The 18,362-nt window shown below is 44.6% G+C and overlaps 1 protein-coding gene across 1 annotated transcript; it reads left to right on the top strand.

Annotated features, from left to right (window-relative positions):
* Window positions 1-11,140: 11,140 nt before the first annotated feature.
* Window positions 11,141-17,775, top strand: SMIM10L3 (small integral membrane protein 10 like 3). Its single transcript, XM_073647579.1, has 2 exons — window positions 11,141-11,541; window positions 13,173-17,775. The coding sequence occupies exons 1-2, from the start codon at window positions 11,359-11,361 to the stop codon at window positions 13,191-13,193; spliced, it is 204 nt and encodes a 67-aa protein (XP_073503680.1). The 5' UTR covers window positions 11,141-11,358; the 3' UTR covers window positions 13,194-17,775.
* The last annotated feature ends 587 nt before the right edge of the window (window positions 17,776-18,362 follow it).

Below are 18,362 nucleotides of genomic sequence, written 5' to 3'. Positions count from 1 at the left end.
ATTTTTTTATGAGGCCCTCCTCCACGTCTCTTCCAAGGGGTATTGGAGTGCCTCCAAATTTTTGGCAGCCCTTGCATTCACTGCATAGGCCAACACTATGGGAGACTCTCTCCTTTTTAATGGGAATTTGTCATTACTGTGGCCCTGCTCTTTGTCTCTTTAAATTGTTAGTGGGGTTTTTCCTAAATTTAGTCAGCCGTTGGACTCACTGCATACCCTATAACTGTATAGCAGACCCTCTCCTTTCTAATGGGAATTTGTCGTTACTGTGGCCCTGCTCTATGTGTCTTTAATTTCTTAGTGGGGTTTTTCCTAAATTTGGTCAGCCGTTGGACTCACTGCATACCCTATAACTGTATAGCAGACTCTCTCCTTTCTAATGGGAACATGTCGTATTCGTTACTGTGGCCCTGCTCTATGTGTCTTTCAGAGTCCCTCCATCATCAATGAAACAGGATTTGTCTGATGATGTGTCACACACCACATTGCCAGATAAGGTTGTAAAATGTTAAAATGACATTTCCCGGTGAATGCATTTGCCTTAAAAATTAACGTAAAAAAAAAAAACAGTAGGATCTTTCTTTAGTATAAAAACGGAGTCGCCAATGTAACCTCAATGTAATCACATTGTTCAGCTCCTGCACCTCCTCCTCCATCTCCGAAATGACCACATCAGTCACAAGCTGAAAGTACTGCAGCACTGCCTTGGCCAAGCAGTAACAGGCTGTGCTGAAGATAACATGCTTAAAGCTTAGGTGACAAACCGCCCAGCGCTGCAGAGTTGTTGAAGGCAGTAACACAGCAGCCTGATCTGTGGTTCTCACCGCTGAACATACAGCCAGGCATGGTCGTGTGTGACAATGGGCGGAACCTGGTGACGGAGAAATGACAGCCGGGGTAGATACGGTATCCCTCTATGCCAGTCCTTTCACTGAGCTAAAGAATATGGCTGTGGTGAAATACAACTCTCAGCAAAAAAAGCTGTGGACTGGCTCCGTACTGTCCCTGGCCGCATTCACCTGTCCACGTGTTTGTGGTTAGGCGGTCCTTCCCAGTAAGTGCACTGGGGAGGGCACGGGTAATGGTGTGGGACCCGTGCTTGTGGAAGGCGGAGAAGATACCGGGAGAAACAGTGGCGGCTGGGGACCGAGTATGAACACCCGGCCGCCGCCGGCATGAGGTTATGAAAAGCTTCTGCCTCCATGAGCCTAAAAGGCCACATTTCAAGTGCAAGCAGCTGTCAAAAATTTGGCAGTATAGTATTGCAGCCTGTGGGTTGGTGGGTGGCTGGCTGCACACTTGCACTTGCATTCCAAGGAATGGGGGACAACTGAACGCTGCACTGGGACAAGGACGTGTACGGTGATTGTTGCAAGTCTTCGCATGCGCCAAGGATCACTTATGATGGGCACACTTTTAGGCAGTGACCTGGGAGTCAGAGATGCTTCCAGAGGTCTTCCCCATGCTGTTCCCATGTCTTTTCAGCACTGTATGCATGTGTCTGATGATGTGTCACACACCACATGGCCAGATAAGGTTGTAAAATGTTAAAATGACATTTCCTGGTGAATGCATTTGTCTTGGTTGAAAGCAATGCAAAAGTGCAAAACCGCATCAAAAACACTACATGTGAACACAGCCCAAGGTGTGGAGGAGTATTTTTGTTTTTGGTTATTTATTTTGCCTTATATACAAGTCATTACCCTGGAAAGGATGTTCCTTAACATATTTCCCAGGAAAATCCATTTTGGTTTTGTTTTTGTATGTTTTATTGTGAGTCCGTAAAAGTGGCGTAATACTCTGACAACGTTCTTAACAGCAGTGACCTGGGAGTCAGAAATGCTTCCAGGGGTCTTCCCCATGCTGTTCCCATGTCATTTGAGCACTGTTCCCATCGATTTGGGCAATTTTTAGGCTCTCTGCAGACCGCCGGGGGGAGCAGCCTGAAAAATGCTCGAGTTTCCCATAGACTTACATTGGGCTCGTTGCTCGGGTCGAGCACCCGAGTATTCCAATGTGCTCAACCCGAGCAACGAGTACCAGAGCATTTTAGTGCTCGCTCATCACTAATGACTACATGTAATCATGCGGATCTTATGCGATCCAATGCAAGTCAATGGCGGCGATTTCGCAGCAAAATCGCATTAGAATTGGTCTTGCTGCGGATTTTACCGCAATGCGAATTTGCAGCGGAAATTTCCGCATGATGTGCACAGGACATGCGGATTTGCATTGCAGTAAATGGCAGACCTATTACAAGCGATTTTAAAGCGTTTTCGCCGCAAAAATAAGTCACGAAAACGCATTAAAATCAATTTGTGTGCACATAGCCTTAAACAGCAGAAAAAGACGCAGTGTGAATATAGCCTAAGGTTTGTGTTTTTTTCTGCTTCAAATCTGCTGCTAACTTTTCTCTGGCAGGAAAACAGCTGCGTAAAAAACGTGCGTATTTGCTGTGTATTTTGCTGCATATTTTTGACCACCCATTACCTCATATGGGTGAAAAAACACAGCAAATACGTAGCAAAAACGCTGAAAGAAGTGATGACATGCTCTTGCTCTTCCAAATACGAAAGCAAGGCAGAAAATATGCAGAAAACAAAAAGCAACAGGTGTGAACAGAGAATTCTGGTTTCTCATAGTCTTTGCTGGTACTGCTAGACGCAGCTGAAAATTTGCATAAAAATCTGCAGCAAAACACAACGTGTGTGAACATAGCGTAAGGCTATGTTGTGTTTTTTTGAGCGGATCCGCTCCAAAATCTGCCATAAAAGTGACTTCAAAAACACTTGAAAGTCTCTTCCTCAGTTCTACATTTGGAACAGGAATGCAGTCATTGGCCTCTAGGCGATGGATATTACCACGTAGATACAGCCCGAAGTGTATGTGACATCAGTGAACTGAGCTATCATAGATGCTGGATCCTGCTGGGAAAGTGATTGAATGCTTTGTAGCTGCAGGGAGAGCCCACCTATTCCCTATGGGCATGTGCACAAATCACAGCCTCCACTAACTGATCACACCCAAGTCATAGAAAGAATGATTCAGTCTTAAAAGAATTAATGTACTGTAAAAGCAATATATATACAGTACAGACCAAAAGTTTGGACACACCTTCTCATTTAAAGATTTTTTCTGTATTTTCATGACTATGAAAATTGTACATTCACACTGAAGACATCAAAACTATAAATTAACACATTCCATATACTTAACAAAAAGTGTGAAACAACTAAAAATATGTCTTATATTCTAGGTTCTTCAAAGTAGCCACCTTTTGCTTTGACTGCTTTGCACACTCTTGTCATTCTCTTGATGAGCTTCAAGAGGTAGTCACCGGAAATGGTCTTCCAACAATCTTGAAGGAGTTCCCAGAGATGCTTAGCACTTGTTGGCCCTTTTGCCTTCACTCTGCGGTCCAGCTCACCCCAAACCATCTCGATTGGGTTCAGGTCTGGTGACTGTGGAGGCCAGGTCATCTGGCGTAGCACCCCATCACTCTCCTTCTTGGTCAAATAGCCCTTACACAGCCTGGAGGTGTGTTTGGGGTCATTGTCCTGTTGAAAAATAAATGATGGTCCAACTAAACGCAAACCGGATGGAATAGCATGCCGCTGCAAGATGCTGTGGTAGCCATGCTGGTTCAGTATGCCTTCAATTTTGAATAAATCCCCAACAGTGTCACCAGCAAAGCACCCCCACACCATCACACCTCCTCCTCCATGCTTCACGGTGGGAACCAGGCATGTAGAGTCCATCCGTTCACCTTTTCTGCGTCGCACAAAGACAACCAAAGATCTCAAATTTGGACTCATCAGACAAAAGCACAGATTTCCACTGGTCTGATGTCCATTCCTTGTGTTCTTTAGCCCAAACAAGTCTCTTCAGCTTGTTGCCTGTCCTTAGCAGTGGTTTCCTAGCAGCTATTTTACCATGAAGACCTGCTGCACAAAGTCTCCTCTTAACAGTTGTTGAACAGATGTGTCTGCTGCTAGAACTCTGTGTGGCATTGACCTGGTCTCTAATCTGAGCTGCTGTTAACCTGCGATTTCTGAGGCTGGTGACTCGGATAAACTTATCCTCAGAAGCAGAGGTGAATCTTGGTCTTCCTTTCCTGGGGCAGTCCTCATGTGAGCCAGTTTCTTTGTAGCACTTGATGGTTTTTGCAACTGCACTTGGGGACACTTTCAAAGTCTGCCCAATTTTTCGGACTGACTGACCTTCATTTCTTAAAGTAATGATGGCCACTCGTTTTTCTTTACTTAGCTGCTTTTTTCTTGCCATAATACAAATTCTAACAGTCTATTCAGTAGGACTATCAGCTGTGTATCCACCTGACTTCTGCACAACACAACTGATGGTCCCAACCCCATTTATAAGGCAAGAAATCCCATTTATTAAACCTGACAGGGCACACCTGTGAAGTGAAAACCATTTCCGGTGACTACCTCTTGAAGCTCATGAAGAGAATGCCAAGAGTGTGCAAAGCAGTCATCAAAGCAAAAGGTGGCTACTTTGAAGAACCTAGAATATAAGACATATTTTCAGTTGTTTCACACTTTTTTGTTAAGTATATAATTCCACATGTGTTAATAAGTTTTGATGCCTTCAGTGTGAATGTACAATTTTCAAAGTCATGAAAATGCAGAAAAATCTTTAAATGATAAGGTGTGTCCAAACTTTTGGTCTGTATTGTATATATATATAGGACAAAGTTCCTTGCTTGCTTTGCTGTCCTGCGTTCCTACCCTACATTACACTGCTAGTCAAGTATTATATGGAAGTATAATAAATCATCATCATTTTGTAAACTTTTTTTTTTTGCTAATCGATCCCACCCTATTCCATTTCCAGTAGTAGACAAATCTCTGCACATCCCATAATTTTCTGTATAAGGGGCCCGGAGGTAGAAGGAATTGCCATTGAATTGTTTCACCTTGAGTATGATGGATCCTCAAATTATATTCATTGTCACTGCATGAGACGGGGGGGGGGGGGGGGGGGCAATTCTGCAGCTTTTTCTCCTGCCAGTTTCACTGTAACTATTTCCTTCCCTGTAATTTCCTGCTATTAAGTATATGACACAAGCCTAACCCTAAACATTCTGAAATTAAAAAAAAAGTAGGATTTCAATGATTTTTATGTGGATTTATCTTCCAGAAATACCTGACGTGGTAATCCTGTAATATGCAGTTTGTCTCTTTTATATGAGATATTTTTTCTGCTTCAAAATAATTTCAAAAGGCGACAACTAACATGACTATCCTTTTCTCCGTGCAGAAGAAATGAAATGAAATCATCCGGAAAGTAACGTGTTTTGTACTCGGTGCGTTTTTCCCTTTCAAATCACATGGAAGTTTATTTCAAACTTTAAAGAGTTTACCTAATTTGGATTTTGGCCCAGAATTCACAACAAAGAAATGAATTAATGCATCATCGTTAGTGAGCTGGCTTCCAAAAGAAAAATTGCAAATCATGTTAGAGGTAAAATGTGCGCCTTTTTGCTGTTTTACGCCACTCTTGCCAATTTTGGAAACGGTTCGGAAATCGAGTGTGGTTATTTATGGGAATTAGATGTAAGCCAGAGTTATGAATTGCAATTTTATTATAAAGTAGCATAAATATTGTATGTAATAACGTGCCATTTTTTTATTTGATAAAAAGCAGTATTAGATTATATTTTTCTATAATATTCTAAACTACTCCTGTGATATTGGAACAATAGCAGTGTTAAGCTGGCCATACACATTAGATGTATATCAGCCTTATCTGTCGATATTGTCAGGTTTGGTTGACCTTCTAATGTGTATGTGGATGCAGCCACACAGGGCCATCATCAGGGAATCACTGCCCTTACTGCTGTATGGTGCCCGGTGACCAGAAGCAAAGAGCAGGGGCCCGGTCCAGGGCCTCCCCTCTTGTGCTACTGCTCATCGGGCCTCGGGGTATCGTGTTTGTGTGCCGGGGCCCTACCGGTGGCGTACATCTCCTCAGCGCAGGGGCCCTAGGAGCTCTCACAGCCATCAAAACTTAATGGCCGTGCAGCTCCAACGGAGTCCCTCCTCCCCTTCAGTGACGCGCTGATGAAGGAGCATATGCGATGACGTCATTGCGTACGCGCCTGCATAAAGCGCCAGGATACTAGTTTAGCTGCAGGGGATCGTAAGAGGGGTAAGTATGAAAACTTTATTTTTTTTAATATATTTCATTAAATGGTCTTGGGGAGAGCACATGAAGAACTGGGAGTGGGAGGTGGGGAGAGCACATGGTGAATTGGGAGTGTGGAGAGCACATGGAGAACTGAGAGTGGGGGGTGGGGAGGGCACATGGAGAATAGGGAGTGGAGGGTGGGAAGAGCACATGGTGAAGTGGGAGTGGGTAGAGAACATGGTGAATTGGGAGTGGGGGGTGGGGAGAGCACATGGTGAACTGGGAGTGGAGGTCGGAAGAGCACATGATGAATTGGGAGTGGGGGGAGGGAGAGCACATGGTGAATTGGGAGTGGGGGATGGGGAGAGCACATGGAGAATTGGGAGTGGGGAGAGCACATGATGAATTGGGAGTGGGAGGAGGGAGAGCACATGGTGAATTGGGAGTGGGGAGAGAACATGGTGAATTAGGAGTGATGGTGGTGAGAACACATGGTGAATTGGAAGTGGGAGATGGGGAGAGCAAATGATGAATTGGGAGTGGGGGTGGGGAAAGCAAATGGTGAATTGGGGGTGGGGAGAGCAAATGGTGAATTGGGGGTGTGGAGAGCAAATGATGAATTGGGAGTGATGGGTGGGAAGAGCAAATGATGAATTGGGAGTTGGAGGAGAGTAAATGATGAATAGAGGGTGGAGGTGGGGAGAGCACGGATATAATGAATCGGGGGAGCGGGAGGTACAGAGTGGGGGGTGTTGAGGATGCGTTGGTAATGAATTGGGGGAAAGAGTACAGGTGTTAATTTATATATTTATTAGGTGGGTAAGTGGCTATTTACAGTTAGTGGGGGGCGCAGGGGTGGTTTACAATTTATATTTGGAGTAGTGGATTGCACAATAACTAATTATATATTAATGGTGGGTACACGTCTGTATTCAGCTGTGTAATGTAGAAGTTGGGGAATGTGCTCTAGAGAACTGTGTGTTATTTTCTGCAGAGATGAGTCCTGGTTGGAAGAAGTGATGGCAGTCTGCGCTGGATGAAGGCAAAAAGCGAAGATGAAGGAATTCACCAAGAGACGTCACCGGTGAGCCAGTGTGTTATCTGTACACTGACACTATATACTATATACAGAGCTCCTGTGTGTAATATCACTGGTGATCACTGTATTACCTGTACACTTACACTATACACTGTATACTATGTACAGAGCTACCGTGTATAATGGCACTTATTGTAATATTAGTATTGTGTTTTTTTTTATTAATGATCAGTATTGTAATATCGGTCACTAAGTGGTGGTAATATGTGGTCCAGTCATGGTGTGGCTGCATTTGTTCCTTGTATGTGGTATTATTCGGTCACTATGTGGTGGTAATATGTGGTTTGGTCATGGTGTGGCAGTATTTGTTCCTTGTATGTGGTATTAGTCACTATGTGGTGGTAATATGTGATCTTGTCGTGGTGTGGCGGTATTTGTCCCTTGTATGTGGTATTATAGGTCATTTTAAAAAATGTATGTGACACATTTCTTTAAAGAAAAATAAATAAAAATATACTTAAAAAGAGTATTGGATATTTTAAGAAATGTTTAATAGGTTAGAGTAGGGCCCGGCCAGAAGAGTCTACCTTATCGTGGTGGCGGCTATAAAAATCTTTTGGCCAAAACAAAAGCTGATGGCTATGTATGTGATATGGTTCAGTGGGAACTGTTAATGTTTGATTGGTGAGGACGTGGTGCAAAAGTGGAGTTTGTCCAAGAGTGGGCGGTGGGACTGTAGAAGGTTTGAGGGGTGGAGGCGGAGTCTCAAGGGAGCCCGAAAATGTTGCCAGTATTTGGCCCTGAAATTCCTGGTGGCAACCCTGCAGCCACATAATGGTCAGGAGTGATGTCGATCAGGTGTGTCTTATTTCGTACTGCCGATTGCATCGTTCTCCCTGAGATAAGCCACCGGCCGATGTGTCAGTTGGTGGCTTTCTCATAGAGAATAAAGGAGCTCGGCCAAATGAGCGCTCCTAAGTGTGGGAGAGTTGGCTGAGATGGCTGTAGGCCAAACGATCTTTCAGCCGGCAGATATCTAATGTTTATGGCCGGCTTTATGCAATGCCCACATAACAGTGCCCAAAAAGTCCTATCATACCATCCTGCTTCTCAACTTAGATTGTACAGGTAAAACCCCACACACGGTTCTTCCATTCACTCCCAGTGGTTCTTAATTGTGCTGTGAACATTGGCCGGTGGAGATGTTGAAATCACACAGGCAACAAGCTGTTTGGCTATGTCGAGGCCTGATCCGAAATAGCAACGCTTCTTTTTATAGAAAGTAAATTAGGAGAGCATAATACAACGTAATATGACGTGAATCCAAGAACTCGACCATATTCGGGTGTCGGCCTCCAAACCTAATGAAGAAAATCATGTTACGTAGTCACCTACTATTACCTGTGTATTGTCACTGCTGTAGTTAAAGCATCACTCCAAAGTTTTTTTTAGCAGCGCTGGAGTGGCGCTACTAACATAAGGTCCCTGCCCCTAGTCTTATACTTACCAGCTGCCGTCTACACCTTTTATCGGCAATGCTGCAACTTCTGCCTGACTGGACTAACTGTCACAAGCTCTCAATGTAAGTCTATCAGAGACAGAACCAGGCTCTAAGGGTAGATGCACACGGTCAGTATTGACTGCGGATTGTACGCAGCGCACTTGTGCTGCGTGCAATCCGCAGCAGAAAAATGTTACAGCATAGTGGATGGGATTTCAAGAAATCCCATGCCCACTATGCGTATCCGGGCACCTGCAGCTCACCCGCAGAAACTGACATGCGGTGCATCTTTCCAGGCTGCAGTATGTCAATTTCTCCTGCAGGTCCGAATGCGGGCTTTCCCCATGGACCTAACCTCTATGAGGAAAGTCCGCAGGTGAAAAAAAAAAAGGCGCATAATGAGCAGAAGCCGGCGGCGCCTATTCCGCTGTGTCGGGGCCGCAGGCGGCTCCCGACTCTGTGCACATACCCTTATGCATTTACATTGCGTTATTATGACCTCTGGCTCACTCTACAAACGCTAGAGCAGCCGGCAGGTCACAAACTGCAGAAGACGACCTGAGCGGCATGGATAGAAAGTGAAGACGACAGCAGGTAAGTATGAGACTAAGTGCAGGGACCTTGGATTAGAAGCATCACTCCAGTGCGGAAATAAAAAAAAACTTTGGACTTGTGCTTTATTCAGCTTTCAATGTGATTGCAATCTAGCCTAGACTTTTATATAAAATAAACTCATGGGCCCCGTTCATTGTTGCATTTGCACCTTTTTTGTCTGTCTTTTAGCATTTTCATCCTGTTTTTGATTTGCGTTAAATTCTTCCTTTAATTTTATAATTCTATGTGTTCACTTGTTTTTTGTGTGCCAATTTTTCCCCCCAGATACTTGCAGCTGTGTGCAGCTTATGTGTGCATATTTTTTCCCCAGATACTTGCAGCAGATTCATCACTTGTGACAATTTTTTTTTTAAATCACAAAATTTCAGAGGAAATGTATTCCAGAGTTCCCCCCTATACACCTGAAATTGTTACATCCAGAGGAAGGGAGAGAGCCGCCGCTGCTCTCACTTCCTCCAGATGTCTGATTTTGTCCGAAGGAAGGAGAATGAAGCAGCCGCAGAGATCGTGTGACATAACAATATCGCGCAAGCCCTGGGAGAGCCGATGCCGACACTGAAGGCGAGTACAAAGAGAGTCAGACAGCCATGTAACTAGGGTGGGGATCGCAATGTAAAGCTCGGACTGGCCGGCAGCTCTCCTGACTCAGAGTGACAGCTGCATAGATATACAGGCTCTCACGCTCACGTCAGAAGAGCCGCCGGCCAGTCCGAGCATTGTGTGGTGCTCACCGTTCGTCTGACTCTTCCCTAAGTGTTATTATTTAACTGGGGGAAACAGGGGTTGGGAAGTTGAGTAGTGGACAACTCCTTTAAACGGTAGGCTGATCCCACAAAAATCAGTGGATTTAGCCACCTCTTATGCAATGTGTTTGATGGTCCATTATTCATATGCACTCAGCCGTGGCTCCCCTCAGTGATAACAGCTAATAGTCTGGGGGGAAACCTGATTTAGGAGCGACAACTTCCATTTTGGGAACCATTTAAAAGGTTTCACCATATGCTGAATAAGGCGTCCGGCTGATTGGTATGAGTGCCATTATGTTACATGCCAAAGGATGTCGCAGCCATGACCCCATTTAGAGCCTCACTCCCCCCATGAGTGTGGTGGTCATGTATGGAGGTCCCCATAAGTGTGGTGGTCATGTATGGAGGTCCCCATAAGTGTGGTGGTCATGTATGGAGGTTCCCATAAGTGCGGTGGTCATGTATGGAGGTTCCCATAAGTGCGGTGGTCATGTATGGAGGTTCCCATAAGTGCGGTGGTCATGTATGGAGGTTCCCATAAGTGCGGTGGTCATGTATGGAGGTTCCCATAAGTGTGGTGGTCATGTATGGAGGTTCCCATAAGTGTGGTGGTCATGTATGGAGGTTCCCATAAGTGTGGTGGTCATGTATGGAGGTTCCCATAAGTGTGGTGGTCATGTATGGAGGTTCCCATAAGTGTGGTGGTCATGTATGGAGGTTCCCATAAGTGTGGTGGTCATGTATGGAGGTTCCCATAAGTGTGGTGGTCATGTATGGAGGTTCCCATAAGTGTGGTGGTCATGTATGGAGGTTCCCATAAGTGTGGTGGTCATGTATGCAGGTGGTCATGTATGGAGGTTCCCATAAGTGTGGTGGTCATGTATGGCAGCCCCCATTAGTGTGTTGATTATGTATGGTGGCCCTATAAGTGTGGTGGTCATGTATACAGTATGGAGACGCCTAGTTATGCCCTCAAGTATAAAAACCGGTTGTTCATAGCAACCAATCACGCCGCTTCTTTCATTTCCTAACTGCCTCGGGACATGAGAGGCGCCATGTGATTGGTCGCTATGAGCACCTGCCTCACAGCACATACACACAAGCCCGGCGCTGACCGGGTATAACGGCCGACACGTCCCGTTACTCCCCACAAGCCAGAGCACAGCACCGGGAAGAGGCGGCGCCGCGGAGTCTCTTCCGGGTCAGCGCTCTGTACGTTGAATAGTCTCCGCTGCCATGTCCGTGGCCGGCTGCAGGCGCTGTGAGGCATTGTGAGCGGCGGCCTCCTCCCTGGCTCGGCGGGGTGTATGGCGTCCTTGTCCCAGCTGCTCGTCTGGTTCTCCCAGTCTGCCGCTGTGCGCTCCTATGGGGTCTTCTCCAAGGGCCTGTCCCGCACCCTGCTCATCTTCTTCAACCTGGCCTGGAGGCTGCGGATCAAGTTCCCCTATCTGTATGTGATCGCCTCCATGATGCTGAACATCAGGCTGCAGGTGAGGGGCCGCCGGGTTCTGTATCTGTGCAGCTGTGACGTCATGCGGGAGTGTATGCAGTGTTACTGAGGCTGTGTAGAGAATGCACTGCCATAGTGGGATTGTCACCATGGTGTGAGCCTGGAATACCACATCTGTCGCTCCGTCCGGCATCTGCTGTGCCATCAATCTTTATATCGATGGATGGATGTCCTACCTGTCCATGTGTGTGAGATCACATATATCCGCGCTATTTCACATCACCAGATCATCTCGCACAAAACACGGCTTATGTGGACCCTTGAGCGACCCAACCCCAATGGGCCCCTCTTCGCTTTAATGTTTAACAACCTTCCAATATTGGAAAATCATCCAGATTTTTGTCCATCAAATGCTGATAGTTACCATATTGTCATCTGCATGGCATTACTTTTTAAAGGGGTTGTCAGGTTTTAAGCTGCAAGTTTGCAGTTGGAGTTTGTGTACATTTTGGTGGCGTTGGAGTTGGTCGTTATAAAATCGACCGACTCCTCAAATATGTAATAAATTTGATACAGTAGTACAATGCTGGATGTGCTGTAAAAGTTTTCATAAGAATTTGGGAAAGTTAGGAAATGTTCTGTTCCTGATCTAAGGATCTGGGCCTCTAGTTGAAATGAATCTGTGCTGCACTTTATGTACACGCTCAGTGGTGAGGCCGGGCTGTGGAGTCTGAGTCGGTGGTTTGGCTTACTGACTCCACAGCCCTGTTTGCAGTCACGCTATGTGGCTGTAGACGTGTAAATCCTCACATCGCATGCACTGTGTGTTGAGAGGATTCTCCATTCCCGATAGTGGGTTCGTAACCGCAAGTATGTGATTTGCATACATGTGGTCACATGCTAACTAGATGGTCGCGACCTTGCTTAATACAAGTCCATTGAGCGAGTCCGGTCACGTTTAGTCGAATTGTGGCTGGTAGTATGCAAATCCCGTGTTCAAATGACCCCTCCCCCCCCCAACGGAAAATCATCAGAGCCTGCAGTGCACGCAATGTGAATATTAACAAGTCTGCAGTCACATCGGATCCTGCAATTCAGAGGAAAAATGGAGGGGGTATGTCTGCAGGATCAGACCACATAAGGTGCCTTTATAGTCAATACATAGCTCTGCATACAGAAAACTGCAAAAAAAAACAAACAATAATGCATATACCCTTTAACAAGTTCCCCCGACATTCCTGCCTGGGGCTGGTTTACACTATACGATCTGTGCTTGTTTAATAACCTATTAGGACAGGACGGACAGTAATTGCTTGTTCTGTGCGCAGACTGACATTGTTTTTGGCAGCGTACATCCTGTTTGCACTGATGATGTGCTGCCGATAATGATGATTTTTTTCTAAGTCAGCCAAAAGAGAAAAATGCACGTTCGCCGGGCTTATACTGCACAATGATGAGCGTTCCTGGGAACACTTGTTGATAATCAGGCTGCGTAAATGTCCCAGCCTGACCGTGGACCTAATAACCCAAACTGATCATATCATAGCCATCTATAATGCTGTCGGCCTGGGACACTAGATATAATTTGGATATATAAATATACCTCTGTGAAACTGGTCTTAGAGTGATTCTAACCTTAATCATTATCTTTTTTTTTTTTTTTTTCTGCAGGTCCACATAGAAATCCACTAGTGGCCACCTCTCCACCAATGGAGATAACTATGGGTGGATTATGTTCTTATCCTCCAAGAGGTAAAGAAGACACCGGTGACCTTTGCCACCAAGAAGCTGATCTAAAACCCGGCGTTCTGGAAATCTCTGCTGCACGCAAATTGTCGCAATGCGTTTTTGCCAGTTTACATAAAGACCTTGGTCATCGGACTCTCAGGAAAAGTGGAGCTCATGCAATGTCTGATAACGGCAGTAGTTTTTCCTTGCGGACTGAAACACTTTTGATTTGTACTGCTTTAGAGGACTTTTATTTCATATGTATAACTCTATTCTCCTGGACGGCCCCTGGGTGTAAGGATAAGCAGCTGCACTTGCTGCCCAGGTAGCTGCCAGTCTCCCCGGGAGAAAACTCTAGGTATTTATGTCATATTTAATTTAAGGTAGGGGCAAGTATAGGACCTCAGGATGGGCATCCTACCCTTTGTGTATGTGTGTCATTCCCAGAATTTATCACTATGTCGTGTTGGTATCTTAGTGGATGACTATTGCAAAACTAACAACTGAGTGCCAATGCGGATTTTATTTATATATTTGTTTTTTTTATGGCAAATGTGTGGCATGTTAGCGAAACTAGAAGACAATGCTATGAGTGACTGTTAGTCCAATGCTAAAAAGTTTTTAAACTCTTTCATGCATGTGAACATTGTGGCACTAACTTTTTTTTTTTATACCAAATATGGTCTAAATGTTTTAATATCATTGAGCAAAAAATATATACATGAATTTTAAGGGATTCTCCACTAAAGCTGCTTACAGAGCTACAGTAAATGATGCACTGGGCAAATCTAAGCAGGGAGGATGTATCTTTAAAGGGCCCTGTTTATATTTGTGCTGGGGCCACAGATCTAGATGAAATAGTGCAGTGTACGGTGCTATTTTCTGGGGTAAAACACATAGCAGAAACCAAAAGGACCCCATTGTAGTTAACGTGGTCCATCCAGTATAAAGGGGGTCTTTTAATGCTGTTTTTGTACCAGAATTCTGGAGCTAAGGCAGATGTGAACAGGGCAGTAAAGATATAAACTCTGTTCAGAAAGCCGCTGTAATGGAGAACTCCTTAAGGAATTGCGCTGGAATTACCAATACAAGAAAATACTCACTTTTCGGGATGTGACCCATTTTAAACTGGCCTTGTTCTCAGGTGACAGCCAAGGTGATTATTGCCTTTCACTTGGTGTTTTTATGGAAAAGCCTGATGACGACTACTCCTTTTTAATTGTATAGATGCTGATCATTTCTCACTGCCACTGGATCCCGTTCATCATGCTGACGTAAAGTTTTGGGAAACCATTTACATGAGCTACTTTTTCGTCTACGAATGTCCCAATAATGAACAGAGGAGGTGCCTTTTTATGGTGACGATGGAGGTAGCTTTATAAACCAATGTGCCTGTCTTGGCTCCCTCTGTCAGATCTCATCATGGACAGTGAGGGCTCCTAAAGGGTTACAGTCGCTGCTGCTATAAATGTACAACAGAGAAATGAGGTTCTGGAATGTTCTCATGAGCTAAAACTAGCAAAAAGTTTACATCATCCAATAAATTCTGTCCAGAAAATGCCAAAAAGTGCTTTGGATTTTATTTCTCTGTTTCTTTTACTAAGGGCAGGTGCCCGTCTTTTCACAAATACACATCGGTTCGCACTCAGACCAATTTGATTCTAAGGGGAAGTGATTTTTTTTTTTTCCTAGTCCAAGTCTGTCCGAGGAGAAAATAGCAGCATGCACGATTTGCATCCATAAGTCAGATCTCACTCAGCCAGACTTCAATGGGTCTATAAAAAAGAATCGGACTGCACTCAGATAACATCCGAGTGCAGTCCAATTTTCACTAACCGCTAGAATTTAGAAGACGGCAGAATTTTTTTTCCATCTTCTCCACTTCCGAGGAAATCTGATCTGCATAATTGGACAGATTTTTGCAGAGGAGAAAAAATACAGACCTATGACCCTGGCCTAATGCTGGTGTTAACAACTTCATCACTTATTTGAACCTAGATGCAGGGTTTTTTTTTTGTAGGAGGTGGTGATGGTGTGGTACCTAAGGGCCACTTTCCATGTTTATCTTCACTGGTGACAGCACTATGATAGAGGACCACACACACCCAAGACAAAAGACCTATTTGTATAAAAAAAAAAAGAAAAGTCCCATATCAACTCAGTGGTTTTCTCATCCTAAGTGGGAAATCTGTAGGGGCTTGCAGACAAAGATGGTGAAGGTATTTTTTTTTTTTTTTACCCCCTACCAAGGTTGCTCCCATTTGTGTTACCAGGCTGCGTCTTGGCTCTCCTCAGGTCTTCACTGTATAGGTCTCCTGTTCAGACCCTGCTTGCACAGATAGAATTTTTCATTTGCTCCATTGGGAGTCCTAACAGGAGGGCTGCCAGTTGTGGGGGACATTGGCAATGTTTGATGCAAGAAAAGTTATCCACTAAATTTCCAATTGTAAATTTCTCACATGTGGGAACATGACATTAGAGACCTCCATGCTTCCTAGACTGTTTACTAGTCCCCCTTGGAGTGATTAGGTATGTCACATGTTTTTGCAAAATGTGCACCTTTTCTGTAACAAAAAGACATTCAGCCACATGTCTGCTGCTTCTAGAATTGGCAATGGAAGAGATCTATGAGAGCCATTGACAGTCACTTACCAGCACTGCACAGACTATAGCTGTACTCTATAAAGTCCCAACAGCACTCCTATATGAGTAGAGTTCAGGATAGCACGCATGCTGGGCCACGCGTGCAATAGCTTAAAGTGCTTTTAATAAGCAGTTATACAACGGCAGTTGGACAGGGCAGGAGACAGGTAAGGTACATAAGATATTCATACAAACATGCTGCTTCTCGATCAGTTGTATTGCATTATGCATTGGTCATAGCAATCTGCTTCTTACTTGTTTTAACCTCTGCTTTCTCACATCTCGCCTGCCCTTTAACACATTCTGTGCACTCTCCATATCAACCTCTCCCATGTATAACTCGGAGGCGCTACTGACCTTTCTCACCCACTCCAAACCATCCATTACCTCATGAGGGTGTTTGGTGTTTTTTTTAAAAAAGAATCAGAATAAAAATTATAATTTGAGGTTTTTCATGTTTACACATTCAACCATAACTCCCAAGCAACATGCCCACTGCCATGGGGTCATATTCGACACTAACCTTTCCTTTACTCCCTATATCCGCTCACTTACTCGCTCTTGTCACCTGCATCTTAAAAATATCTGCAGAATCCAACCTTTTCTCACCTTTGAAACTGCTAAAACTCTGACTCTCATCTGGACTACTGCAACTCTCTTCTGATCGGTATCCATCCTGAATGCGGCAGCCAGGGTCGTATTTCTGTGCAGCCACTTCACCGATGCCTCTATCTTGTGCCAGTCTTTACACTGGTTGCCCGTCCGCTACAGGGTCCAATATAAACTCATTGCTGTCACCCACAAAGCTCTCCATAGTTCTGCACTGCCTTATCTCTCCTCTCTCATATCTGCCTATCTCCCTACACGTGCCCTCTGACTAACATCCCCCATAATCCAAACCTCGCAGCTCAGTCTCCAAGACATCTCTCGTGCTGCGCCAGTTCTCTGGAATGCTCTACCCCAGACGATCCGATTGATGCCTAGCCCTCATGTCTTCAAGCGAGCTTTAAAAACCCATCTCTTTAAACAAGCCTATCACCTTAGCTACTCAGTATATTAACTTTCCCCTGTTCCCTCCTCCTAAATATTGTTCAGAATCTGTTCCCTTCTCTTCATCTGTCTCCACACCCTCCATGCACACAATAACTGCACTCGATACTTGATTATAGCACTTAAACATACAGGCTGATGACCGGATCATGCAACTTTATATGAAAATCCCTATTTATTATAATTCCCAGACCTGAAATACCAAGCACTTTTCACCTATTGTGTCCCATTTCCTTTTAGATTATAAGCTTGCGAGCAGGGACCTCACTCCTAATGTAACTGTTTAAGCGGTCTTAAATTGTATGGAATTCATTGTCTGTATATGCCACCGCTTTTGTTAAGTGCTGCGGAATATGTTGGCACTATATATAAAAAAAAATTATTACAGGTAACGCAGTGAGGCTGCAGAAGAGTCCGCTCTCTGCTGATATAAAGATCTGCTGTTCATGTACTATCGGACACAGCTGGACCTCAGAACTTAAGAGAACTGCTTCTAACACAGGAACATGTTGAGCAACATTCGCCAACTGCTACACAGATGCCTCTACCCTGTGCCAGTCGTTGCACTGGTTGCCAATCAGATAGAGTTGAATATAAACTCACTCATCAGGGCTGTGGAGTCAGAGCCCATCTTGGTGGAGTCGGTATAAAATGGACCAACTCCAACTATCTTTCGAGTCTCCCTCATTTCCTCAGATGGTAAGCTTGTGACCAGGGCCCTTGCTCCTCTTGGTATCTGTTGATTTATATGATTGATATTCTGTAACGTCTCAGTCTGCACAAGTCCCCTCTAAAATGTAAACTGCTGTGGAATATGTTGGTGCTATTGAAATAAATTATAGCAACATTGCAATGATCTAGTAGCCAAACACTAGGAAGCAACAGCAGGTACCTGTACACCTTTCAGCACTCACCTAACACGGACTGGCTCCTGATCGTCTCTTTCCACGTTACTGCAGAAGCAAATGGAAGGAGCAAGCTACCACTTTTTACTTGATACCAGCCCGATTCTGCAGCATGAGCACAAATGTGGCGGAGGGGACGCCATTGCTGGGATTCCAGGATACAGATTGGTTAAGAAGGGTGTGGGGTCATTAAAAAAAAATAAAATGTGACATCCAGCTGGGAGTGTCTGAGTAAGATTCCTTAGTTGCTCCCTGCACTTTACTCAGGCAGAGGGATCTGATTTTAACACTGCTTGTGGGATGGCTCAGTGTTACTGGAAAGATGCAGCTATACCATGCATGCTGGGCAAGACAGATGACAATCTTGCTGGGTGGCCGCCATCATAGGTAAAGATCTTTGGGAACCCTGAACATATATGAACAATAATATTGTTTATGATGGAAATGAGAAGTTTTTTTTTTTCCCCACCCTCAAGCATTTTTAGCCAGAAAAGGGGTTGCCCAAGTTTGTGCTGCAAGTTTGCAGTCACTGAAG

This window comes from Phyllobates terribilis, unplaced genomic scaffold, assembly GCF_046119375.1.
Source record: "Phyllobates terribilis strain yellow unplaced genomic scaffold, ASM4611937v1 Scaffold_9__5_contigs__length_417890890, whole genome shotgun sequence".
Taxonomy (NCBI): Eukaryota; Metazoa; Chordata; class Amphibia; order Anura; family Dendrobatidae; genus Phyllobates; species Phyllobates terribilis.
The sequence above is the reverse complement of the archived record's forward strand: the minus strand, read 5'-3'. Positions and strand labels throughout refer to the sequence as shown.